Source organism: Convolutriloba macropyga, chromosome 2 (genome assembly GCF_964194025.1).
Source record: "Convolutriloba macropyga chromosome 2, txConMacr16.3, whole genome shotgun sequence".
Taxonomy (NCBI): domain Eukaryota; kingdom Metazoa; phylum Xenacoelomorpha; order Acoela; family Convolutidae; genus Convolutriloba; species Convolutriloba macropyga.
In genome coordinates, this window is record NC_134469.1 from 46,279,090 (window position 1) to 46,302,025 (window position 22,936).

The 22,936-nt window shown below is 34.8% G+C and overlaps 1 protein-coding gene across 1 annotated transcript in view; it reads left to right on the forward strand.

Moving 5' to 3' along the window:
- Nucleotides 1-22,936, forward strand: part of LOC142334916 (protocadherin Fat 4-like) — a 209,085-nt gene that overhangs the window by 148,546 nt on the left and 37,603 nt on the right. The window contains exons 19-26 of the mRNA XM_075383244.1: nucleotides 2,154-2,382; nucleotides 3,018-3,310; nucleotides 5,355-5,498; nucleotides 6,163-6,376; nucleotides 8,109-8,459; nucleotides 16,202-16,392; nucleotides 16,584-16,784; nucleotides 17,583-17,698. Of these exons, the coding sequence (XP_075239359.1) occupies nucleotides 2,154-2,382; nucleotides 3,018-3,310; nucleotides 5,355-5,498; nucleotides 6,163-6,376; nucleotides 8,109-8,459; nucleotides 16,202-16,392; nucleotides 16,584-16,784; nucleotides 17,583-17,698 (1,739 nt within the window). The remainder of the gene's footprint in view (nucleotides 1-2,153; nucleotides 2,383-3,017; nucleotides 3,311-5,354; nucleotides 5,499-6,162; nucleotides 6,377-8,108; nucleotides 8,460-16,201; nucleotides 16,393-16,583; nucleotides 16,785-17,582; nucleotides 17,699-22,936) is intronic.

Consider the following 22,936-nt stretch of genomic DNA (forward strand, 5'->3'; position numbering starts at 1 on the left):
TTTGCTTGCCAATGTTTAGAGGACAGAGTTTATCAGCGCTGAAGGTCAAAATCATCTGTTTACAAGATATAATATTATTGGATCGTGAAGACAAATAACAACATTCTTCAAGGCAAATAAATTGCCCTCCAGGGACTTATCTCCCTGTCTCTCGCTCTCGTCTGATTGCAAACATATAAATACATAAATACCTAAACACATTCAGACATATATACATACATTCCACTGTATAGATATAGAAAAACATACACACATAAAAACAAAAACGTCTTGACAATTACACACATTTACAATTTCTACCCACAAACATACATTTCAGCTTATACTCATACAAACATATTACTAAACTTAAGCACAGCTATATTTACTTATAAGCCAATATACACTTCCATATATACTTCCAGTATATTCATGAATACGCAAAATTATATACATAAAACTTTCATTCTTTCCTTTCTTTCGATTGTTCATTCTGACATAAAAATTACAATTTCGAACACATGCAAGCAAATATACGTACTTGTTTTGATATAAATATACATAGTTAAATATGTATATAAAAAAACAAAGCCAACCTTTCCACATCATACTGAACATTTGCAAAAGTTTTGTTAACAAAAACTGCTTCTGACTACTCTTTGACTTATTTGAGACTACTTCAGAAACTGAGTTCTTCCGGTCCTACTTGGTTGAACAAATGAAGTCAAGAAAAAAAATCCGTTTTGAGTGCTCTTTCATAGCGCAAAATCCATTTCAGACCATTTTAGGACTTTTTAAAATTTTTGAAAATTTTTTTCAAAAAATTCGACATTTTTATGTTTCGGCCCTATACTACTTAGGCGAAAAAAAGTGAAGTCAACAAAAAATCACTTTTGAGTGCTCTTTCATAGCGCAAAATCCATTTCAGACCATTTTAGGACTTTGAAAAATTTTGAAAATTTTTTTCAAAAAATTCGACATTTTTATGTTTCGGCCCTATACTACTTAGGCGAAAAAAAGTGAAGCCAACAAAAAATCACTTTTGAGTGCTCTTTCATAGCGCAAAATCCATTTCAGACCATTTTAGGACTCCAAAAAATTTTGAAAATTTTTTTCAAAAAATTCGAATTTTTTATATGTTTTGACCCCCATACTTCATAGGCGAAAAAAAGTGAAGTCAACAAAAAATCACTTTTGAGTGCTCTTTGATAGCGCAAAATCCATTTCAGACCCATTTTAGGACTTTGAAAAATTTTGAAAATTTTTTTCAAAAAATTCGACATTTTTATGTTTCGGCCCTATACTACTTAGGCGAAAAAAAGTGAAGTCAACAAAAAATCACTTTTGAGTGCTCTTTCATAGCGCAAAATCCATTTCAGACCATTTTAGTACTCCAAAAAATTTTGAAAATTTTTTTCAAAAAATTCGAATTTTTTATATGTTTTGACCCCCATACTTCATAGGCGAAAAAAAGTGAAGTCAACAAAAAATCACTTTTGAGTGCTCTTTCATAGCGCAAAATCCATTTCAGACAATTTTAGGAATTTGAAAAACTTTGAAACATTTTCGAAAAAATTTTTGAAAATTTTTCTCAATCGCGCACAAAACATGAATTCAAAACCACCAAAACCCAATTCCCAAGTTTCAATTTACATGAACCCTCAAAATGAAATAGCTGAAAAGTATAGTAATTTGCCTTACACTCTGAAAAAATTACAAGATTTCACTTTTTCAGAGATAAAATTTCTTGTAGGGGGGGTCCGAACCCCCCCCCCCCCCCCCCCCTACAAGCACTAGGCAACTTACTATACTACTAATGTCATCCTTTGTATTAAAACCAAGAAACCATAAGCAGGATTGCAGAAGAGAACTTCTAGCATATGCATCACTCAATTATGCGTCACGAGTATGCGTACTATAATGAGTACTCTAAAAATGAGTACTATAAATTATATTACGGAAAATTTATGTGGGCAGGGTGGTCAAGAGAATGTTAATAGAATTGTTCAGAATCAAAATCAGTTAAACATAGACGGAAGGCAGTCTGCCTGACCAATGTATTGTCTAAATAGCACGTTTGCAATGCCAATAAATTGTCAAGCTTGTTCTTTGTATCAGATGTTTCAGTCCTGATATGGATTAGGATCTAACTCAGGGTGTTGATGTTTCTCTAGCTTCTCATTTCGGCCTCATTCAAAGACATTCCAGACGGAACGGAATCCATTCCAGCTTTTGCCACAGTTTTGGTCCAGGTTGAAGATGCAAACGACAATGAGCCAGTGTTCGAGTCTAATAACTACGAGTTTGAGGTTGTGGAGAACTACGAAGGTCCCATAGGAAAGGTTTCTGCATCTGATTCTGATTCTGGAAGGAATGCTTTTGTGACATACGGCATTTCGGACAGTAAGCAAGTTGCAAAAATACTCATTTGATCAAATGTTTACCCGCAAACATTAGTACTCTTCCCACAATTCTTGCCAAAAAATTCAAAAGTGCTTGAAGCTGGTAAAAAGGTTTCATACTATTGTGAGAAAAGATTTGCGTTATTCTTAAATATGAAAACCTGAGCACTGTATTTTGAGTCAAACTATAAATAGACAAAGTAATGAATAGAACAGCGAAGTTCCATTGTCTACACAGTGTCTACTTGCGAATCAGAATTCTTACTTTTCTGTGGCAACAGATAAAACTTGAGCGGTACTAACCCAGTGTACAACAAAATTCAGCACTGAATCTTGAATCGCACTAAAAATGGGTACTCAAAATGAGTATGGATACATTGTTTTGATTTTTCCATAAATTTATAGGAAGATTATAAATTTTTCATTGCCGATTGTTCTCAGGATAAGGACTTGAGAACACAGTTTTTGATTTTGAAAGCACAATATTATGCATGAATTTTTCCACCTGTATTGGTCTGGGCCTTAGCCTGAGAGCTGTCAGGTGACCAAATTTCACTCTTCATGGGAAAGGATGCGGTGCAACTTAATAGGCCTTAAACAAACTTTGCAATAATGTTCCAACAATATTATTTTCAGCATTCAAGTTCTCGATTGAAGAGACAACTGGCGAAGTTTCGGTCATCCGCGCATTCGACTACGAAAATGCAACACAGCCTCAAAGCTTTGCAGTAATTGTATACGCGAAGAACAGCTTAGCCGACAGCAACAATGAGACTACTGCTGAGACGATTGTGAAGTTAAGAGTTGTGGATGTGAACGACAATGCTCCCGTGTTTGATGCGAATACGACTAGTGAGCATGTGATAGTACACTGGGACACAGTGGTAGGGGCAAAAGTGGCCCAAGTGCACGCAACAGACGCAGACACGGTAAATTCAACGTGATTGCGCCGCAAAACCTATAATTTTCCATTAAGTTTACTCGAATTTGTCAGTGGTTTCCAAGATAGTTGTTAATAATGCGCCAATTAAAAATAAATGAAAGAAATCAAATTTTAAGTAAAATTGCAGACAAGATCTTTGTATTACAAATACGGATTTGAAGGTTATGAAATATCCGTAAGACGGCCGGCCTATGGGAGAGGATTATATGTCTATAATCGACCACAAGTAAGAAATTCAGAAGATATATCTTAGGGTATTCAAACTATTAATCAACTTGGTTAGGCAAGACAGTCAAGTCATTTACACGCAACAAACAAGATTATCATATAAAAAAGTCTAAACCAGTTTTTAGTTTTGACGTCAATGTTACATTTCGCCGAGCAGGATCTCAACAGGTTCTCTGTGCTGCTGCCTGAATTTAAAAGCTCATTTAGAAACCGTCTTTGCTATACGTGCTAATTGGATGTGAATAGATTGATTTGGTCCATACACTGAGATCGCAGTCACCCCACAATTAGCTGACAAAAATTTTTAAATGGGTGTTTTTTTGGAAAAATGACATAAATTCATTGAGCTTGGCCAAAAGCACCAAGACAATAGGTCTAATTGAAGCAATTAAAATTTGATTTAACAAGTCTGATAAAAGTAGAGGCAGTGCCATGACTCACGAGACCCTTGTGAGCTAAAACCGAAGCTTGTTTCCGTTTTTTTACTGTTTTGATTTGTCAATTCCCACCTCAAAACCCTTGGATTACTGCAAACACGGTCTCAAATCCCAAAAAAAGTTGCCACCCGTCAAAAAAGTTTTCCAGAAAAAAATGTGCTTTCTTTATGAAGACACCCCCACTGTTGACACGGTGCACATCCTATTGCGGCTGAGCTTAACAACTCAGAAATCAAATTGAATAGCGCTTCAAGGTCATTTCAAGCCTTAAAGCTAGAATAGTGTGACAAGCGAAATTTAATGCTACATTCTATTGAAGTCATACGGATTTGTTCATTTTGTTCAACATTTATATTTAGCAACTATTATTAGTACACAATCGTCATTCATTAAGTAAAACTCAAACTCGAACTACCTCAACCACCAGCAAAACAATACTACGACTTAACAGTATTGCATCAGATTCTTTGCGATTGGATTGCGAATCAACCTGTTATTGATACAGAATATTCGACAAAACTTCTACATGGTTAACAAATTTCCAATGACATCAAATTTACACTGAAAAAAAAAGACGTTATGGAAAAGTGTTCACATTCTGTCGACATTATTATCTATAACCAATCAACAGTTGAATTAGACATGTAAATCCACGCGACTAGCAGCATAAAAGGAGCTTGAAAAACTACCAAAAATCAGTTGAAATTTGCAATTTTGGTTTTATTAAATTGACATACAGTGCGTATTGAAGCACACTTTCTTGAGCGGTAAAATACTTGATATCGTGTCTTGTTTCTGTAGATCATGTTAGTGATTGTACAGTTTTAAATTTACTTTGACTTGTTGAAAAGAGAATTAACTTTGATATTCTCAAAACTTTCTTTCTGGGGAACAAAGTTCCTAAGTAAGAGAAACTGTGTGCAAAGCACATAGTCATTTGCTCTTACTGGCTTTGACGAAGCCTAGCATAGTTTTGATATTGGGGGTTATTGAAGCCAATTGAGAAACAGAAAGTTGTTTATTAATTTGAATCAGATTTATAGTATCTGAGTTGCTTTAAAAGCGCCCCCCTTTACAAGGAGGTTCGCTTTAAAAGCGCCCCCTTTAAAAGCGCCCCCCATTTGCCTCATGAACAAACGATTCAGTTTTTCAATTGCTTCGCAATGATACCTTTTTTCATCTCTCCGTAAAATATAGCGATCGACCAATTCCGACCAAAAAACAAAGTCATGGTATCAAAGAGTTCTTAACCCCCCGATAAAATTGAGGAACAAATAGCTCAAAATTGGTCGAATCTTAGTGGTCTGAACCAGCTGGTGAGTTTAGGAGTCTGCAATAGCATGTAATGCGCATAATTGTTTGTAGGGCAAGAACAGACAAGTGGAGTATGAGATAGTGTACAATAACGAGCACAGTGTCTACTTCATAATCCCAGACCCAAAAGAGGGATGGATCACTCTCACAGCTCCATTGCCCATTCTTCTAATTGGACAACAGCTCCAGTGGAAGGTATGAGTGCTAAACGAGGGTTTCAGAAATCTTGTTACCTAATTTGGAATACATCGTTCGCTGGTTTGATTTTAACCAAAAAAAGGGACTCAACTGGATTCTCAAAACTTGGACTCAACTGGATTTTCAAAACCTTTATAATAAAAAAAATCATACTCAAGGGAAAATAATTTTCAAAGCTTTAATGCCGCGTCCTCCCTATTATTAGCACATACAAAATATTATTAGTGGAAAGACACACTGGTATTCTGTCACATGCTAACAAGAATTATCAAAAATTAATTTTCGTTTTTCTCTCTAACTCGATCCAGAGATTTCTTTATTCTGGAGGCATCAAATTCTATCAACTCTGTTTAAACTAAACACCGTATCACTCTTGAGCTGCAAAAAAGGATATTCCGAGTGCGAATACAATTTTGGGCTTCTACAATTGGTCTGCATAGCGATTTATGACTTTAAAGTTGTAAAGGATATTTGACCTCATCACTTTATTGGGTGCGACATCCATAAAGGAAAAAATTTCAAAAATAGTCCTCTCCTGTGGGGTAATAAAACTTTCAAACAAAAACCCTCCCCGGTTCTATGAAATTTAATCGGTTTTTGACTTTTCGAATAGGAAAGTTATATTTTTATATAGGTTTTTTGTGCAAGCTTTTTGTTATAGGTCGAAGTACAGGCTACAGACAGCGGGAGTCCTGCTTTATCCTCAACAGTTGAACTGACCGTGTTGGTGGTACACCCTGAGTTCGAGGAGCCACTCTTTTCCCCTCAACACGTGAAGATCCAAGTGGAAGAGAACAATGACCTCGTCCACTATTTGACAACTGTCAAGGCCAATGACAATGTGGACGAGGAGCTGAGATATTTCATCATATCCGGTGGGATCTTTTCCCTCTTTATATAGTTTTTGGGGAAAAACACGAAAAAAAACCACCCCCAATTAACCTTTAGAGAGTTGGACAGTTAGAACAGTTGGCTATGCTTCTCGCTCCATGGCCTTTCCTTAGCGGCTTGTAGGATTTGATATAAAACTAACCGAGCAATTTAATACAAACGAAAATCAATAATAAAATATGTGTTTATTTATATCCGCCTCAGCTTCTCAGCCGGCTATTATAGCGCTCCTAATTTTCTTTACTTTTATTTACAATTCAAAGAAATTGAATTGTATTGGGGCGCTGTCTTTAATAGCCGCCGCAGTTTGTCAGCCGGCTATTATAGCGCTCCTAATTTTCTTCACAATTCAAAGAAATTGATTAGTATTGGGGCGCTGTCTTTAATAGCCGCCGCAGTTTGTCAGCCGGCTATTATAGCGCTCCTATTTGTTTTACAATTCCAAGAGTTTAAATGGTATTGGGGCGCTGTCTTTTCTACAATTCAAAGAATTTGAATTGTATTTGGGCGCTGTCTTTTTTAAGATCTGTTCACAAATTTTCATGATTTTTGAAGTCAAATTGGTGTAGTCATTTTGGTCACGCCGAAACAGGAACTGGAGCGAAAAAGCGAGCCCTTTTGCGGCATGATTTTTTTCGCCCTAATTTTAAAGTAGAGTGAGAAAACGGAGTTTGAATAACAATTCGCTTTCTTGCTAGTAGTTTTTTTGTTAACGTGCGGCAATTTTACTTTAAGCTTTACTGTTTTTTGGATTGCATTTTTTTCTAAATGGTTTTCCCAATCCAATCATAGTTCATTCAAGGCCTAGTTTTCTTGTTTGAATCAAGTTTCCATTTCTCGTTTGTGGTTTTTGTTCACATGCGGCATTTTGACATTGATTTTCTTTTCTTATTTATATTTTTTATCTAATTTTTTTAGAAATGGTTTTCCCAATTCACTCATAGTCCGTTCTAGGTCTAGTTTTTGTGTTTAGTAAAAAAAATTTTTAAATTAGGACTGGTTTTTTTGTTTAGTCAACGAAAATTCTTTGGTTTGTACGTCAGGACTTGTCCTGCTATGTTTTTTTTACTTCGTCGAAAAAAAATCTTTTTACTTCAATTAGCAATTCAAAATGAACAAAGTCAGTATCAAAAATGAAATCAGAAATATAAACGGGATAAACCCATAAAGCCCAATTTAGATGCCCGGTACTCGATCTTTGTTCTAAGTTACCATCGTGACTGCTTATTGGCATTGATACTAGCCACTGTGTGGTCTCATTACGAAACAGGAGTATGTTCAACTCCAAAATGACATCAGAATAGTTCGTACATTAAAATTGTTCGTACAAAAATCTTTTTTCACTAGTTTTTTTCTCTCCTTTCAATCCCAATCTTGGTTATGGGAATCCATGGCGGCTATTTTCCGGCAATCTGCCGGTTATGTTTTTATTCCCCTAGAAAACCGTTATGTTCTGTTTTCTTCTCTTCAAAACCGATCGTTATCATACAGGAAATTGTCCTTGTGCTGCAATTGTGAATTATGAAGCACCGTAATAACGATGAAAATACTATAGTGCTCAGCAATTGTTTTAATATTTTTGACCTATATAGTTTTTGTTTATTATTTATCATTTGTTTTTTTTATTTATATTTATTTATTTATTTATATTTATTACCCTTAATAGTTTTTGTTTCATCTTGTCTTTGTGAATTAAGTTATTTTATCTCCTCTTAGGTAATGAGTGGGCTCTGTTCCAATTGCACCCTATATCTGGCAACTTGACGCGAGTGGGCCAAATTGACAAAGAAGTTGTCAACCCGAATGCATCCAGGACCGTTGACGTCACACTCACAATTCAAGCAACTCGACTTTCGGACATGACTCGTTGGACAGATACAATGTCACTGGCCGAGTTGTCTCAGTTGACCTATTTTCTATACAAAGAACAGACCTGCAATTCGGAGGGTACAGAATGCCAGAATACCAGCTACGTTGTTCTGTTGAATGATGGCAATGGTGACATGATGGAATCGAGTATGGCTCAGAAGACGTCTCGAACCCGGAGAAGTACTTTACTTCCCAATGGTACGATTGTTTACAGATTTTTTTTGTGCTACTTGTCACCAACTCGCCTTTTTCTTTCTATTCGGTGCCATTACGCGACCAATGCCGGATTTTTCGATTAAATTTATTCGACGTTATATCACGACGTTGTTTTAATATTAGGGTTATAAGCGTGAGCCCGGACCCGAGTGTCATAGACTTTCATTACTGAATCAGTACATCCCAATAGTATATCGACGATTCAGTACTGAATCAGAGTGACCTAAGGGTACTTTGTTAGCCAAGTATGTTCAGTATAAATCCAGAAATCATTTTTTTTCTGAAAAAAGGATGAACATGATGATTTGAGTTTTTCATAATGTTCATAGCGTTTTCAGAAAAAAATGAAATTTTTGAATGGAATTTTGGAATTCAAAAACTTTGGTTGAGCATGAAGATGCCATTTTCAACCAAACTACAATATTATTTGTAGTTTGGTTGAAAATGGCCATTTTCAACCAAACTACATTTTCAACCAAACTACATTTTCAACCAAACTGCCATTTTCAACCAAACTAGTCGTCCAGATTCCTACCCCCGAACCCCCACCCCATCCCCCCCACCCCCTTCATCAATACTGTAGTCCACGTGTACAGAAAGTACATTAAGACTATCACCCCAATAACCAATTTCCCCCGTTAAAGACAGTTTTCCCTCCATACTGTTAGATCTAGAGCCCCCAAAATGTATTTGGAAGTCCGAGGACTTGAAAACAAAAACAAACAAAGCGTGAGTGTTAACAGTGGAGCTGTCCGCAGGCACAATATTTTGGCAATTTGGGCAGCGAGCTCGAAGGCCAAACAAACAACAACCGGATCGGAGACAGGGGAACGCCAAATCACAACACATCACGCCATTTCACATTACAGCCACAAACATTCACACATCCAAAACATCTGGCCCACTGTAAATAAAGGACACTGTGATCGATCCAGACCCGGGCCAAGGATCCACTCTTCCAGCCATTAAACAAAAATGAGAAACTATTGTGGATAGGATTGCTTCAAACGCAAAAATAAGCGCTCCCCGGATAGAGCGATGGCTTAAAGTCGGAACGAACGGAACGGAAATCCCCCCAACCCCCCCCCCCCACCCACCGCCCCCAACCCTTCCAGAAGTAAAAAAAAATACTTTTTCTTATAATGCAATGTTGTTGTTATTACTCCTCCCGAACTGAAACACATCCTCCAAGTTGGCACTGAACATTTTCCATTATTACCCATTCGCCCATCGGGGCCCGAAATTTCGTACCTGCAGCCATCATGAATGTGGCATTGTCCCATCTTGAGCACATGTGTTCAGAACATTCGACAGAGATCAAACTAATGTAAATGAATGTATTTAAACAGATAGAAGAAATGTTACAACCAGTGCTTTTTCAGATTTGATTGTTTCCGTGTATTAAAAACTCGAAGAACAAGTTACTTCAATTTGGATACTTCAACATTCATCGATTTGTATATTTCAACATTCTCAACCTCTTTCAACATTCTCAACCTCTTTCAACATTCTCAACATCTTTCAACATTCTCAACATCTTTCAACATTCTCAAGTACAAAATGGCTTCACGAAATGTGCAGATTGTATCGGCCGACCAAGTACAAATGGCAACTCAACAACTACAACAGTCAGAGGAAGTTGTGAGTGCATATTTTTAAATCATTGTCCAGTTTCTGTAATTTTTTCGTGTGCGTGTGTGTGTGTGTGCGTGTGTGTTTGCGTGTGTATGTGCGTGTGTGTATGTAATCAATTTTCTTCTTTCTGCATAAAAAATACTACATGACTACTCTACTTGCTACAAAATTCGCTTGAGAGCTTTTATTAAATACTCCGTCTTCCATCAGGAAATTGTCTGACGTATAATATATATCTGTGGAACGTCTAATATGATTAAGATATGAAAATCGATCTGCAAATGGAGCTTGCGAGTTTTAAACGTCCCTTACTTTTAAATCGTCATCAAATAAGAATTTCAGCGAACTGACTAGTATCTTTCTTCAATGAAACCTTATTTAACCATCATACCTCTCGTTCAGCATTTAATATTTTGGTTTTTTTTAAATATTATAAAAAATTTGTTCTGCGTCAGATTTACTTTAGGATCTTACATACAATCTGGAAATTCTGATTCGATCTCTGTCGGATCTCTTGAACACATGTGTTGAAGATGGGACAGTGCCACATTCAAGATGGCTGCAGGTGATGAAGTCTCGGGCAGAGATGGGCAAATGGGTGATGATGGAAAGACTTCCGTGCCAACGCAGAGGACTTGTTTCAGTTCGGGAGGAGTATTAGAAGGTGGCGGGATGTTTCAGTTTGGTAGGAAAAGGGTAGCCATTTCAGAACGTGATCAGATTAGCATGAAAGAAAATGAAACTGATACCAAGACAGAAAGTGAAACTGAAACTGATAGCATGACAGAAAGTGAAACTGATAGCAAGACAGAAAGTGAAACTGATAGCAAGACAGAAAGTAAAATGAGTTTCAAATTACAATATTGGTTGAAATCAATATTGTTTCAATAGTGAAATTACAATATCAACTCAATATGTCTAATTGCGATGAGGTTATTAATGTCAAGTCAATAACGTTTAATTGCGATGAATTTATTTTTCTTTTGGTATTTATTTCTTTTAAGTATTTGATTGAATTAATTGGAGTTCTCTTCTTTTTGTTCGTTTTTTCATGAGGTTCAATTTGTTTTGTCAGACTGATCAGAACAAATTCAGAGGAAAAGTCATGATGTTCAGAATAAACGCAGAGAAGAAGGTCATAATGTTCAGAATAAATGCAGAGAAAAAATCATTATGTTCATAAGAAATTCAGAATTTTACTATGAATTTTACCATGAAATGTCTAATAAGTGCCATGATCAGAACTCTGGTCATAGTAAAAATCATAATGGAAATTCTATGATTCAGTACTGAATTGTTATGACACACAGGTCCGGGAGTGGAAATTACAGAGAGCGATTTCAGTTGAAAAGTATTTAAAGTTTGAATATATCCAACACTAGTATCCACGATTACTCTTTTTGGGGCTGGCGTGAAGAATATTGACATTATTCAGCAACTAATTTCGAATGGTTGAAAAAAGGCTTTACAAAAATTCCTTCAGTCCAGTTTAAAAAATAATTCATCATAACAATTTCTAGTCAGATAGTAGCAGATTCAATTGTAACCGTATATCAAGGCGATTATGCAATAATAGAATTTTAACTGAGGCAAAGATCGGTTTTTTGGCATACGACTTTTTCTCGTCCACTAATGTAAAGAAAAAAATGATCAGTAAATGGAAACGGATCGGATGGTCTGAAGTGCTCTAAATTTTAAGCCTGACAAATATCCCATGAGGTTGTCAGGATGGGTTGCACTATTGAGAGCTGAGTTAGAATGAATAGTTACTACGGCATACTGAGCGCTTTTATTCAATCGTTAAATACCACTAATTTTGAACACGCGACAACCAAATTAACGCGCGTTTAGACTAACAACGTAATAGCATTTCAAATTTCTTCTAAATAACAAAAGAGACCAGTTTTGAGCTTGGATTATCCAGCATAACTTTTAAACTAGAAAAAGAACCAAATCCTCTTAGATGCACTAAATCTGTTCAGTTTCTCTGACATTTAGAACACTGTGGAAAAATTGAGCAAAGCAGGCTAAACAGAGAGAAAGCAATACTTTACCTCTCAAAAAGTTCAAGGTTATCGAGTATCTAGTTTTTAAGAGTAGAAGGAGACAAAATTAAGCGGTAGCGCAAGGCTGAAACAAGCACAAAGGTTTTCGCTTTTCAATTTTTTTAAAAGAAACGCAATATCTATTTTTTGAGATAGCAGTGTTGATTGTCTCCAGTTATCCGCCAACAAACAATTTAAAAAACCGTTTCACTATGAACGTGAACGTAACTTTTAGCCCTATATCGGCTTAAAAATTCACAGATAATATTGAGGAAAGATGAGGAAAAAATATGTGTATTGAAACTCACAGCCACCACAGACAACGGCTCTCCTTTTCCCACAATTTTTGTAATTTTTTCAGAAAGTATTTTCTACAACAATCTCCTCAACATTTTAATAAATGTCTTTTCAGCAAATAATCGTTCAGAAAAGTAAGTCTAGCAAGTAATTTCAAATTAAGTTCTAATCTTGTCAACAACCGTCTATTATTACAAACAACCAAATATTCTGCTATCCTTTTCAATCCAGTGGCACGCTTCACACTGTTGATTTGGAATAGATTAGGCGTATTAATTTATGCCAAAAATTTATCATTTACACCTTGCAGCCCCCATCTTGTTTTAAATTGCGACGTGTAGCACAACCATGTAGCTCCCGTTGATTTATTAACTAAAAAATTGAGCCTACTTCATTCTGTAAATTAAAAAATTTAAGTAAATGCAAGCTCGGTATGTACATAATACACATATTACACAGGACCACCACCGAGAAAATCTCGCCCCCAAGGGACCACGAAAAAGCTAAATTCTATTTTTTAATCAATTTATTATCAAGATGGGTGTAATCACGGGATGGCTGATCTTTGTTAGCCATGCTTATTATCGCCAGCGAAGACTTTCACCAATGATATCTTGTTAATTACTCTCAAACGAAGTTTGTAGCATTTATATTATTTTTTCATATAAGATTTTTCGCTTGACCGATAAGATTTTTCCATATAAGATTTTTCGCTTGACCGATTTTTCGTCTGACCCATTTGAATTTTCGTCATTAAAAACGCGATATACAGGTAGCACCCAGCGGGCTTTAAGTTTCCTTAGAGGCCCTTAGCCGCGGTTAGTAGTTCATTAAGTGCTTAGTGTGTTCAAGCAACTGGGAAGGACGTAGTTTAAGGTTGAAAGGTCAAATTTAGGAGTTTTTGGGCCCAACAAAATGTTGCAATTTTGCGTGTTTTTTTGTTTTTCAGAATTTTTTGTCGGACCAATCAAAAACTTAGGCTAGATAAAGCGGATATAGCCATTTTGCAAGACATAAGTACTTTTCTTGATCATTTTAAGAGCTACGTACTTTAGTACCCTAAACAAAAACACGCAAACTTATACTAATTTTCACATTTTTTTGAAAGCTTTTGTCATTTTTCTGCACTAGGTGTCAAGGAAATTTCTCTACGGTTTGATAATAGGTTACTGCATAGTTTCTAGTGTTAAATGAATGATTTTCAACATATAAACATGACGAATTTTATAAAGATTGTTTTTTTTTTCAATTTTTTTGATATTTGTTGTCATTATTGAAGTTTTCCAGTCCCAGGGGTCAGAAAACTTTCTCTAGCGTTTGAAAGAAAAATCACTGAAATTTTTCTATTGACCATGGAAAATTTTCATTTTTTAATATTGCAAACTTTACCAATTTTTCTGGAAAAGTTACATTTTTTTTTCAAATTTTTTGACATTTTTGTCGTTTTTTGGGATTGTTTTTTCTCAAGAACCAAGAAACCTCCTCGAGTTTATTTTGTCAATTGAATGCATAGTTTCCAAAAGTATTGGAATGTTAGTCAACTCTTTAACTTCACGAATTTTAGCATTTTTTGACGACTCTTGAAATTTTTCTCATTTTTTGACGTTTATTTTTATTGTTCAGGTTTTTCCGAACCCAGGGGCCAAAGAACCTCCTTTAGGGTTCATTAACTTACTGCATAGTTTTTATTTAAAAAAAGGATTTCAAAATTTTAACTTGACGAACTTTAGCATTTTTTTGACAAAAAAATCTTTTTTTTTCAATTTTTTGAAATTTATTGTGAATATTCAAGCTTTTCCGGCCCCAGGGTCCAGAAAACCTCCTTTAGGGTTTGAAAGAAAATTCATTGAAATTATTATATTGGCCATGGATTAGTTTTCAACTTTTTATTATGACAAACTTTACCAATTTTTCAGGAAAACTTGCGTTTTTTTCAAATTTTTTGACGTTTTTGTCGTATTTTGGGATTGTTTGTTCTCAAGAACCAAAAAACCTCCTTGAAGATTTTTCGATAGATGAATACATAGTTGTTAGATGCAATAGAATGTTTGTCAACACTTTAACCTCACGAATATTAGCATTTTTTGACAAAGCTTGCAATTTATTTTTTCATTTTTTTGACATTCATTGTTATTGTTGAAGTTTTTCCGGTCCTAGGGTCCAGAAAACCTTCTTTAGGGTTTGATAAAAAGTTACTGATTTTTTTGCTGGCCATGGAATAGCTTTCAACTTTTTAATATCACAAATTTTAACAATTTTCTTGTTTGATTCATGCATAGTTTTTTAGAGGTAATGGAATGTTTGTCAAAACTTTAATCTCACAAATTTTAGCTTTTTTTTTAACAAATCTCGCAATTTTTCTTTTTTTTACATTTATTGTTATTGTTTTCGTTTTTCCGGACTCAGGGGACAGAAAACCTCCTGTAGGTTTTTATAATAAGTTAATAAAAATTTATTGGCCATTGAATGGTTTTCAATTTTTTAATAGCACAAATTTTAGCACAATTTTTTTTTAGAAATTATATTTCTTAATGTTTTTTTTTACTTTTCTTTGTCATTTTGAGGGTTTTTCCAGCCTCAAAAGCTAAGGAACTATTTGCTGCATAGTTTCTAGATGAAAAATATTTTTTTCAAGATTTTATCATCACTAATTAAGCAATGTTAAAAAACAACTTTTTGCAATTTTTTCAATTTTTTTTAGTACTATTGATTTCGTCTGATTTTTGCAGTACCAGGGGCCCAGGGACCTCCAAGGTGTGATAATATTGAGCTGCTGCATAGTTTCTAGTGTCATGGAACGGTTATCGATATTTTGATAACTCCAGGTTTAGCGATTTTTGTGATAAAATTTAATTTTTTCTCAAATTTTTGGAAAATTATTATCAAGTTACAAGTTTAAGGATCTCTATGAGCCGGTGCAATTATTTAAGGCTTGAAATACGGATACTAGATATTCTGATATTCTCTAGAGACAATCAATTGGTACTGAGGATATTTATATCACCAATTTTAGCAAGATTTCGCTGAATTTTGCAATTGTTTTTAATTTTTTGAATACTTTTGTCCTTTTCTGATTCTAACAATCATTAGTGGCCAACAAAACTTTTGAAATCTTGCATATGATTTACATGACAGAACTCCAGAGAAAACAACTGCCAAATCATAAATTACTTAACTACCACTTTTTAGAAAATCGTTGTTAATGGCTCTCAAACGAAGTTTGTAGCGATTATAATAGTCTTGTTGGTCATTTTTAGGTGATTTTTCGCTTGATCGATTTTTCGTCTCACCCATTCAGCGTTCCGTCCTCAGAAGATAGATAAAGAGGTAGCGCCCAAGCGGCATTAAGTTCTCTTAGAGCCTATCAGCTCACTAGTCTCCAAGTATGCGATTCACAGAAACTGTTTTGAGGCTTATAATTATGGTGTGAGAAGCGATTCTTAGAAATTGAGCCCCATCCGACCCCACCCCACCCCCGCCTCCCACATCCCCCCAGTCCGGCCCCTGCACATCGTTTAGGCCGTAAGGGCCCCGTGCATGTAAAGATCTGCCTCCCACCGTTGCTCAACACCCCCCCCCCCCCAACTCCCCACCCCCACCCCCGCTGCGCTCACCTCATGTCCCCTTCAATTAAGCTTAAGCTAAGCTCACTAAACCGTGACTAGCTACTGATGAAGCCAACCGATCGCCGGTCGTTTGAGAGCAATTCGCCCGACGTTAGTCGGTTATGTTTATTATTTTCGTTAGATGAGTCATCCCAAACAGAGGAGGGAAAGAAAAATGACCAAGAGACTTACCATGACCTCCCAAGTAATATCCTGCAGGTGTCCATTACAATATTGGACATCAATGACAATCCACCGGTCTTCGAGATGCCCGAGTACAACTACATGGTCACTATCAGAGCCCCTATCGGCACCCAATTTGGATCTATTAAGGTGATAACTGTCATCTCTGCTAATTTAGCTGCTTTTAAAGTCTCCTTCGTACATATCTAATTGACTCGCGATTAACAGCTATGAGAAACATCTATCGAAGAAAGAATCTCTTGAAAAACAGCTCCGTTTTGACTCATAATAAAAGTGTACATTTTGCGTTGTAATGTTAAAAAGTAATTTCTCGTTTTTAGGCGCAAGATTTGGACAACTCTAGTGAGCTGACGTACAGCATCCACAGCGGAACTCCTCAGAAGGCAGTGGAATGGTTCTCAGTGGATCCTGAAAGTGGACAGTTGTTTACAGAAAACATGTTCCACCTCCTCTTTGGCAAACAACTCGTCCTCAGAATGCAAGCATCTGACGGATACTTCACTGCTTTCACATTCGTAAAAGTTAGAAACTATCCTCAGTTTTAGGCTTCGACTTATGAAAAGACGAAAAGTCAAGTGGTGAGGACCTTTATTGGCTTAAGTTACAGCCGAGTTACCTACTGAAAGTCGAGCAGCAAGAGCCTTAGTATTTTTCATAAGTCTTATCATTTCTTCTGCGTTTATTAACTTAACTCCTTTCCAACTCCTGTGCTTTAACTGGTTTTAAAAATTTTGTGCAAAGACTATAATTTTAAATAATGTTGCACGGAATTTGAAATGACTCTTGTCATGCTGCTGGTACGAAGCCAATGTTTTACACAAAAAAAAACGAGAAATTATTATAAACTTATAATCGTCTCAAAGCACTCTTTTTGAAACTCGATCTCTTATCAACAGTGCTGTCTCCTTCCTAGATGTTTATGCTTGTTCACCTTGTCAAGATCCAGTTTACGTTTTTCTTGCAAAATTGGTATCTTGTGCAGAACGTACCATTAACTTATGCTTTTATTGGTGGTTTGTGTTTTTTGTGGTTAGCAAATTACTATAGATTGGAAACTTAGAACTTGGGCGTTTCATGCACTTGACTTCAAATTATTATTTAACTCTAAGTCAACCAAACTCAAATTTCGTATTATCTTTTGTATGGCTAGTAAATTTTCAAAAATCTCTAAATGGCGTTTCATAATTGGTAAGCTTTTTATGGTCTTTCTTTTACAGTTTTACATTCTCATGCCAAAAGTTTTGCCTAGACATTAGCATGTTTGTTGACTTTTTGGTTAGTCCTTAGTTCAGTTTATTGACATTTTCAATGTTGCCTAGATAGCGATTGCATCCAACGAAGAGGTCTGGTTCTGGCAGATGAATGTGCCCAAGGAATCACTTCACATTATTGCACCATCTCTGATCCAGTTAGTCTTTTATCGAAAATCAAGAAAGTTAAACAATTTCAAACAGTGCTCTTCATTTTTTGGATTTTCGTTTGCAATTCTTTGACGCTCATCTCGGACGGCTATTATAGCGCTATTTTTTCAACTCAAAGAGGAGCTACGGTGATCCATTTTTACGACTCGAAGGGGCGTGTAACACTTTTCTGCTTTTACAACTCCAACACGAGTAGCGAAGAAGTGTCTTTTTTACTACTTGAAAAGGTCTTATGGTTCTCGACGACTCAAAGATGATTAATGGTAATCTATTTTTTTTAATCGGTGACTTCTATTTATAGAGCATGTGTTCTACAGAAAACCAAATCTCGCATGCAAAAATAACTGTAAGTGAATCTGCTAAATAAAACTCAAAATCGGAGAGAGAATATGAGTGGTTTTCTGTTCACGCATCCTTATGATAGAACGATTCGTAATCAGTTTTGATCCTTTAGGCAAATTTTTTCAGATGCATTTTGAGCAGTTTTTTTCCATTTTGCAAATCTTAGGTTAAATTTTAATGTTATAGTGGCTTTAGTGGCTCTTTTGCTAAATTTATTCTCGTATTGTGTCAAAATACCCTATGTAATCAGTTAGGGGATCAATTTTAATTAGTGATAGGGTTATTCATAGGTTAATTTTCACTTCGACCCAGTTCCGGAGTCTTGCGGCTAAGATGATTCGAGCATGTAGTTTTGTGTTTTTTTCTTACATTGACGCCACATATGTCTGAATATTTCCCAGTTTTTACTCCTGTTTGCAATGCTGGCATCTTTTTCCCCAAGTCTGTCGTTTTGTGTAATAAATAGGAACACGAGCATTTTCAGTATTCATATAAAGTGCTGCCTTGACTGATTTCTAAACACTTTGTTTTTTAAAGAATTTCTTGTTTATATGAAACGGTGGAACAACCTCCAGGGAAGCGAACGTTATTTTTGATTAGTTGCTGCTTTCTCAGAACAGTTTTTGGTTTTTTTTTGATTTTTTCATGCAAAAAATTTACAGCTGGAATCATTTTTGACCATATTAACTAATTATTAATCTGCTTCAATTTTGCATAGCATTTTGGGAGTTCTTTGGTTAAATTTCGATGCTCTAGTGGCTCTAAAGATATTACAATCTTACTGATTTTTGCATGTTTGCGAACAAAATGAATAATTTTAATCAAATTTTGTACATTTTTATCTGTTTTTAAGTTTTTTGCCTATGTTGGGTTTACTACTGATTGAAAACTAAATTTATTCAACCTTTTTTGCGAATGGCAAGTTTTTCAGTTAGGAGCCGCAACTTGTTAAGAGATTGTTTAAAAGTTTTCAATTTTTTTAATACAAATTTGGATTTTTTCTTTTCTTTAATCTGCCATTGTATGAAAAATGGTAATGTAACAAGAAGGATGGGAATTTTGTTTACTGACTATTCGGGCCCCGGTTAATTTTTTCTGCGAGTTGCTTCCAAAGGCTATGTTTCTTTGTAAGTGAGCCCCCGAAAACGTGAATACAGTTTGTTAAAGTCGGTTCTGTGAACAATATCGAATAGCGAAAACAACCGGAAGTGTTTAATTTTATTGAAACTTTCTTTTGAAACAAAGCAAAAATTAAAGTACCCGAGAAATTTCTTCTAGAAAATCTTTACCTGTAAAAATTGTTTTTACTAAGTCAAAATTTTTTAATTTTGTTTTCATAGCCGTTTGCAATTTTTGGTACTTATACGGAGCTGTACAGTAATTTGAATGATTTTTAATTGTTTGCGGATTTGTAGGCTACTTCATTAGTTTTTTGGCCATTGTTATTCGTTTCATTTTCATGCCTTTAAAGTAATCTAAATTGAAGCTTAATTTTTTAAAAAATATAATGATGAATTTTTGGTAAAAAGATGAAAGACTGTCGATTTTTTTTAAAAATGCTCAATATCTTACAGTTTTACCCCCATTTTGATATTAGTGTTGTTTGTGAGCTTTCCATGGCTTTGCTAATTTTTTGTTTACAATTTTTTATTAAACACAAAAATTTTGATAGAAAGGGTTAATTTTTATGTGTATTTGTACGATCGGAAACGGTAACTTAATTTTACTAATTTTATTGGATTAGTCGGCATTTTTGAAACTTTTACTTTCGTCTCTTTTTTACAGATTGTTTCTACTCTAGTTTGATCCGCTCTGACATTCAATATTAAAATTCAATGGGACACTTGTTCGTGTGGATGAAGCGGGCGTTGAGCTGTTTCGGAAATTCTACCGGGTTGCTAATTAATGAATTTTTTGGAGTGAATTCGAATAAGGAAAAGAATTGTGTGAAAAAGTTTACAGTAGTTTTATTAATGAACAAAATTAGAGATTGCAGAAAAGGTAATGTGGGTTTTTTGTTTGTGTCACTGTTTTCGAGAGAGCTAGAAACTGATGCGTGAAAATGATTTTTTTTATAAAACTTTATTTTGAAGTACAGCTTATTCTAGGAATTATTTCGGTTTAAATATTTTTTGGTCTAGAGGTTTGAATAAAGTTTGAAATGTTGTTTTTTCACTTTGAATTGAAATTTTTTTAAGTATTTGGAATAATTCATCCGATTTCTTTGCGCTGATTTAGAGGTTTTTGACCACTTTGCGTTTTTTAAAAAAAACTTAAGCTATTTTTTGCATTTTGTACAATTTAATACCATATTTTGTGGAATGAAAAGATGAATGTGGTCGGAGGCATTTTAAGCAGTCACTTTGGTTGAAAAAATGTTTCTAATTTGTATAGTTAGGTTACTCAGCGATATTTCATTCAGAAATCTGATAAAAATCGAGAAATTCGTTTTTTTTTGTCATTTTTCTCTTTGTTCAAAAATTACCAGAGGTTAGCAATTTTTCTGCCCTATTTGCCATTACCAATATTGTGCAAGTTTTCTTAGATATTCACTTCTTTAAAGAAAAGTGTTGCGTATTATTGTGCGCTTATATAATATGAGGCAATAATTAATCTTTTTATATTCAAATGATACTTGAGGCTAAATATTTTTGTTGACTTCGTATTGTTTTTCATTATTTTTTTAATTTGCAAGTGTTTCCAGTATGTAGTACTTTTTGAATGGGTTGTTTTTGATAGAGACAACTCTTCAAATTGTTTTGCGAATTCTTATGATTTTTGAAACATGAGTCTGCAAAAAAATCATCGGACCTCCAATTGTAAGAGAAATTCCTTAAAAATTGTTTCAATGATTAAATTCTAAGGCTGAAAAAATAACTGGTGGTTGTTACTGTTACATTTCGAATTTTCACACTTTTCACCTTTTTTGTTTTTTCTCAATTTTCACAGCTAGATATTTTTTGGAAATTAATGTACCTGCCTGATCTTGCTTGATCAGTTTTTTCATTGGTAGAACTTTCTCCGTGGTATGTGCACTTGTACTACGCGAAAAATTAATTGGGTATCTCTAATCCTTTTAGGTTCCCTTAAATTTGTCCAATTTTTCTTTCGTTACTTCAGTTATGATTGCTATTTTCTGTGCCTTCGTGTATTCTAGTAGTAGATATTAGTTATTTGAAAAAATCTTCTCACAGAGAAATTTGAATCAATACAGAATTCTTCAGCTTATGTTTTTCAATTGGTCCAATTTTTCTGGAACATTAAGTAGAAGGTTTTGTCTCACCTGTTAGAACTTCAAATTTTTATAATTGGATTTATGTTCAACAGAAGTGAACAGCAGAGAGAACAGTGTTGGTTTTTTTAAAACATTTCTGGAAAAATAAACGATAAAGGTAAAAGTTTTGATCTATGCGATTGTATTTCTTATAATATGCAGCTTTCTTAGAGAAGTTTAAATAATTCAAATCTTCCTTTTTCAGCAGAAGGCCATTTTATCAATTCTTTTTATAAATAACTTTTTACATATGCATTTTCTGTTGATTGAAAATTTTTGCAACTCTCGAAACAAATAAAGGTCATTTTGATGCAGTTCTCAGCTAATTTTGTCATTTTGCCCTTTTATGCGCTTTTCGCTGTTTTTGTATCCCTCTTCAGGTTTTTTATTGTACGATTGAAGCTAGTTTGCTTATCTTTTTGTTGACCATTTCATATAATTTATAAGAATTTTGATTTTACATTTATTTGTTTGTTTGTGGGCTATGTTAATATATGCGACATTTAAATTTTGAAAGAAAATTTTTCATTGAATCAAGTGAAGATTTTGTTCTTCATTAATTTTTGCCTTCTGATTTTTCTAGGTATTTAGTGCTGTTAAGTGGCTATGTTGGTAATTACTTACTGAACATAAGCGTTGTCGGAATTTTTCTTAGATTAGAATCTGGGATCTCACGACTTGTACAGATTTTTGTGCATAAAGTTTTTCTAACAAACTTTTGAATATATTTTTCTTTCATTTCCTTTTTTCTATTTTATTTGGTCAATATGAATTCAATTTGTTTTTCTATGAAACGTACCGACCGGCATTGTGTCATTGCGTACAAAACTAATTGAAGATCTGTTGAGAATATAGGGTCTAAAGTCTCAACTTGATAAGAAGTTCAAGAAAAGGATCAGTGACTTTTAACTTCGAGTCAACTACGGAGTCTTCCGGATACATATAGAGACATCTCTAATTGGCTTGTCTTACTCAGTTAATACGCACGAGTGATATCTTTCATGTGGAGAAATTAGTGTAATTTGATTGAGAAACTTTCAAATTTCAATTTAAAAGACTATTTCAATTAGCTTGCAGAAGCCACCAATTTACTGTATTTCGAAAGAACGAGGTATCAACACGTCAACATTCATTAGAAATTCAAGTGAATAAAGCTCGGCTGAAATAGAACTTGCCAGACGCTTGCTTGTATGTGAAGATTAAGTGAAACATGAGAAATTCAAGTGAAAGAATATTTGATTAACTAATTCTATGCTCCTTAATTGCCCTCGAACCAGGTTTGACAATTTTTGTACTGATGTCTTCTATAAACGAAGTGATTGCAAGTGTTGGATTTTTATCGCGTTTTTCCGAACTGAAGTTCAGTATTGGTTTCGTTTTGGTGTTCTTCCGTGTTTTTCCCGAAAATCTCCATCGCGCTGAGAACTTGTTTGCGCACTTCGGCTTCATTTTTTAAGTTTTCCGAACCTTCTTCCTAACCCTGGCCATGCTTTGACGGCCCGTGGGATTTGATGTGAAACTATCACAACCGAACAATTTATAGCACCCGGAATTCAATTTTAAAATGGTGGTTTATGTCCATGAGTGTTTGTTTCGTTGGGGTTTTGTTTCCATGCGTTCTTATTTCCTACCTAAA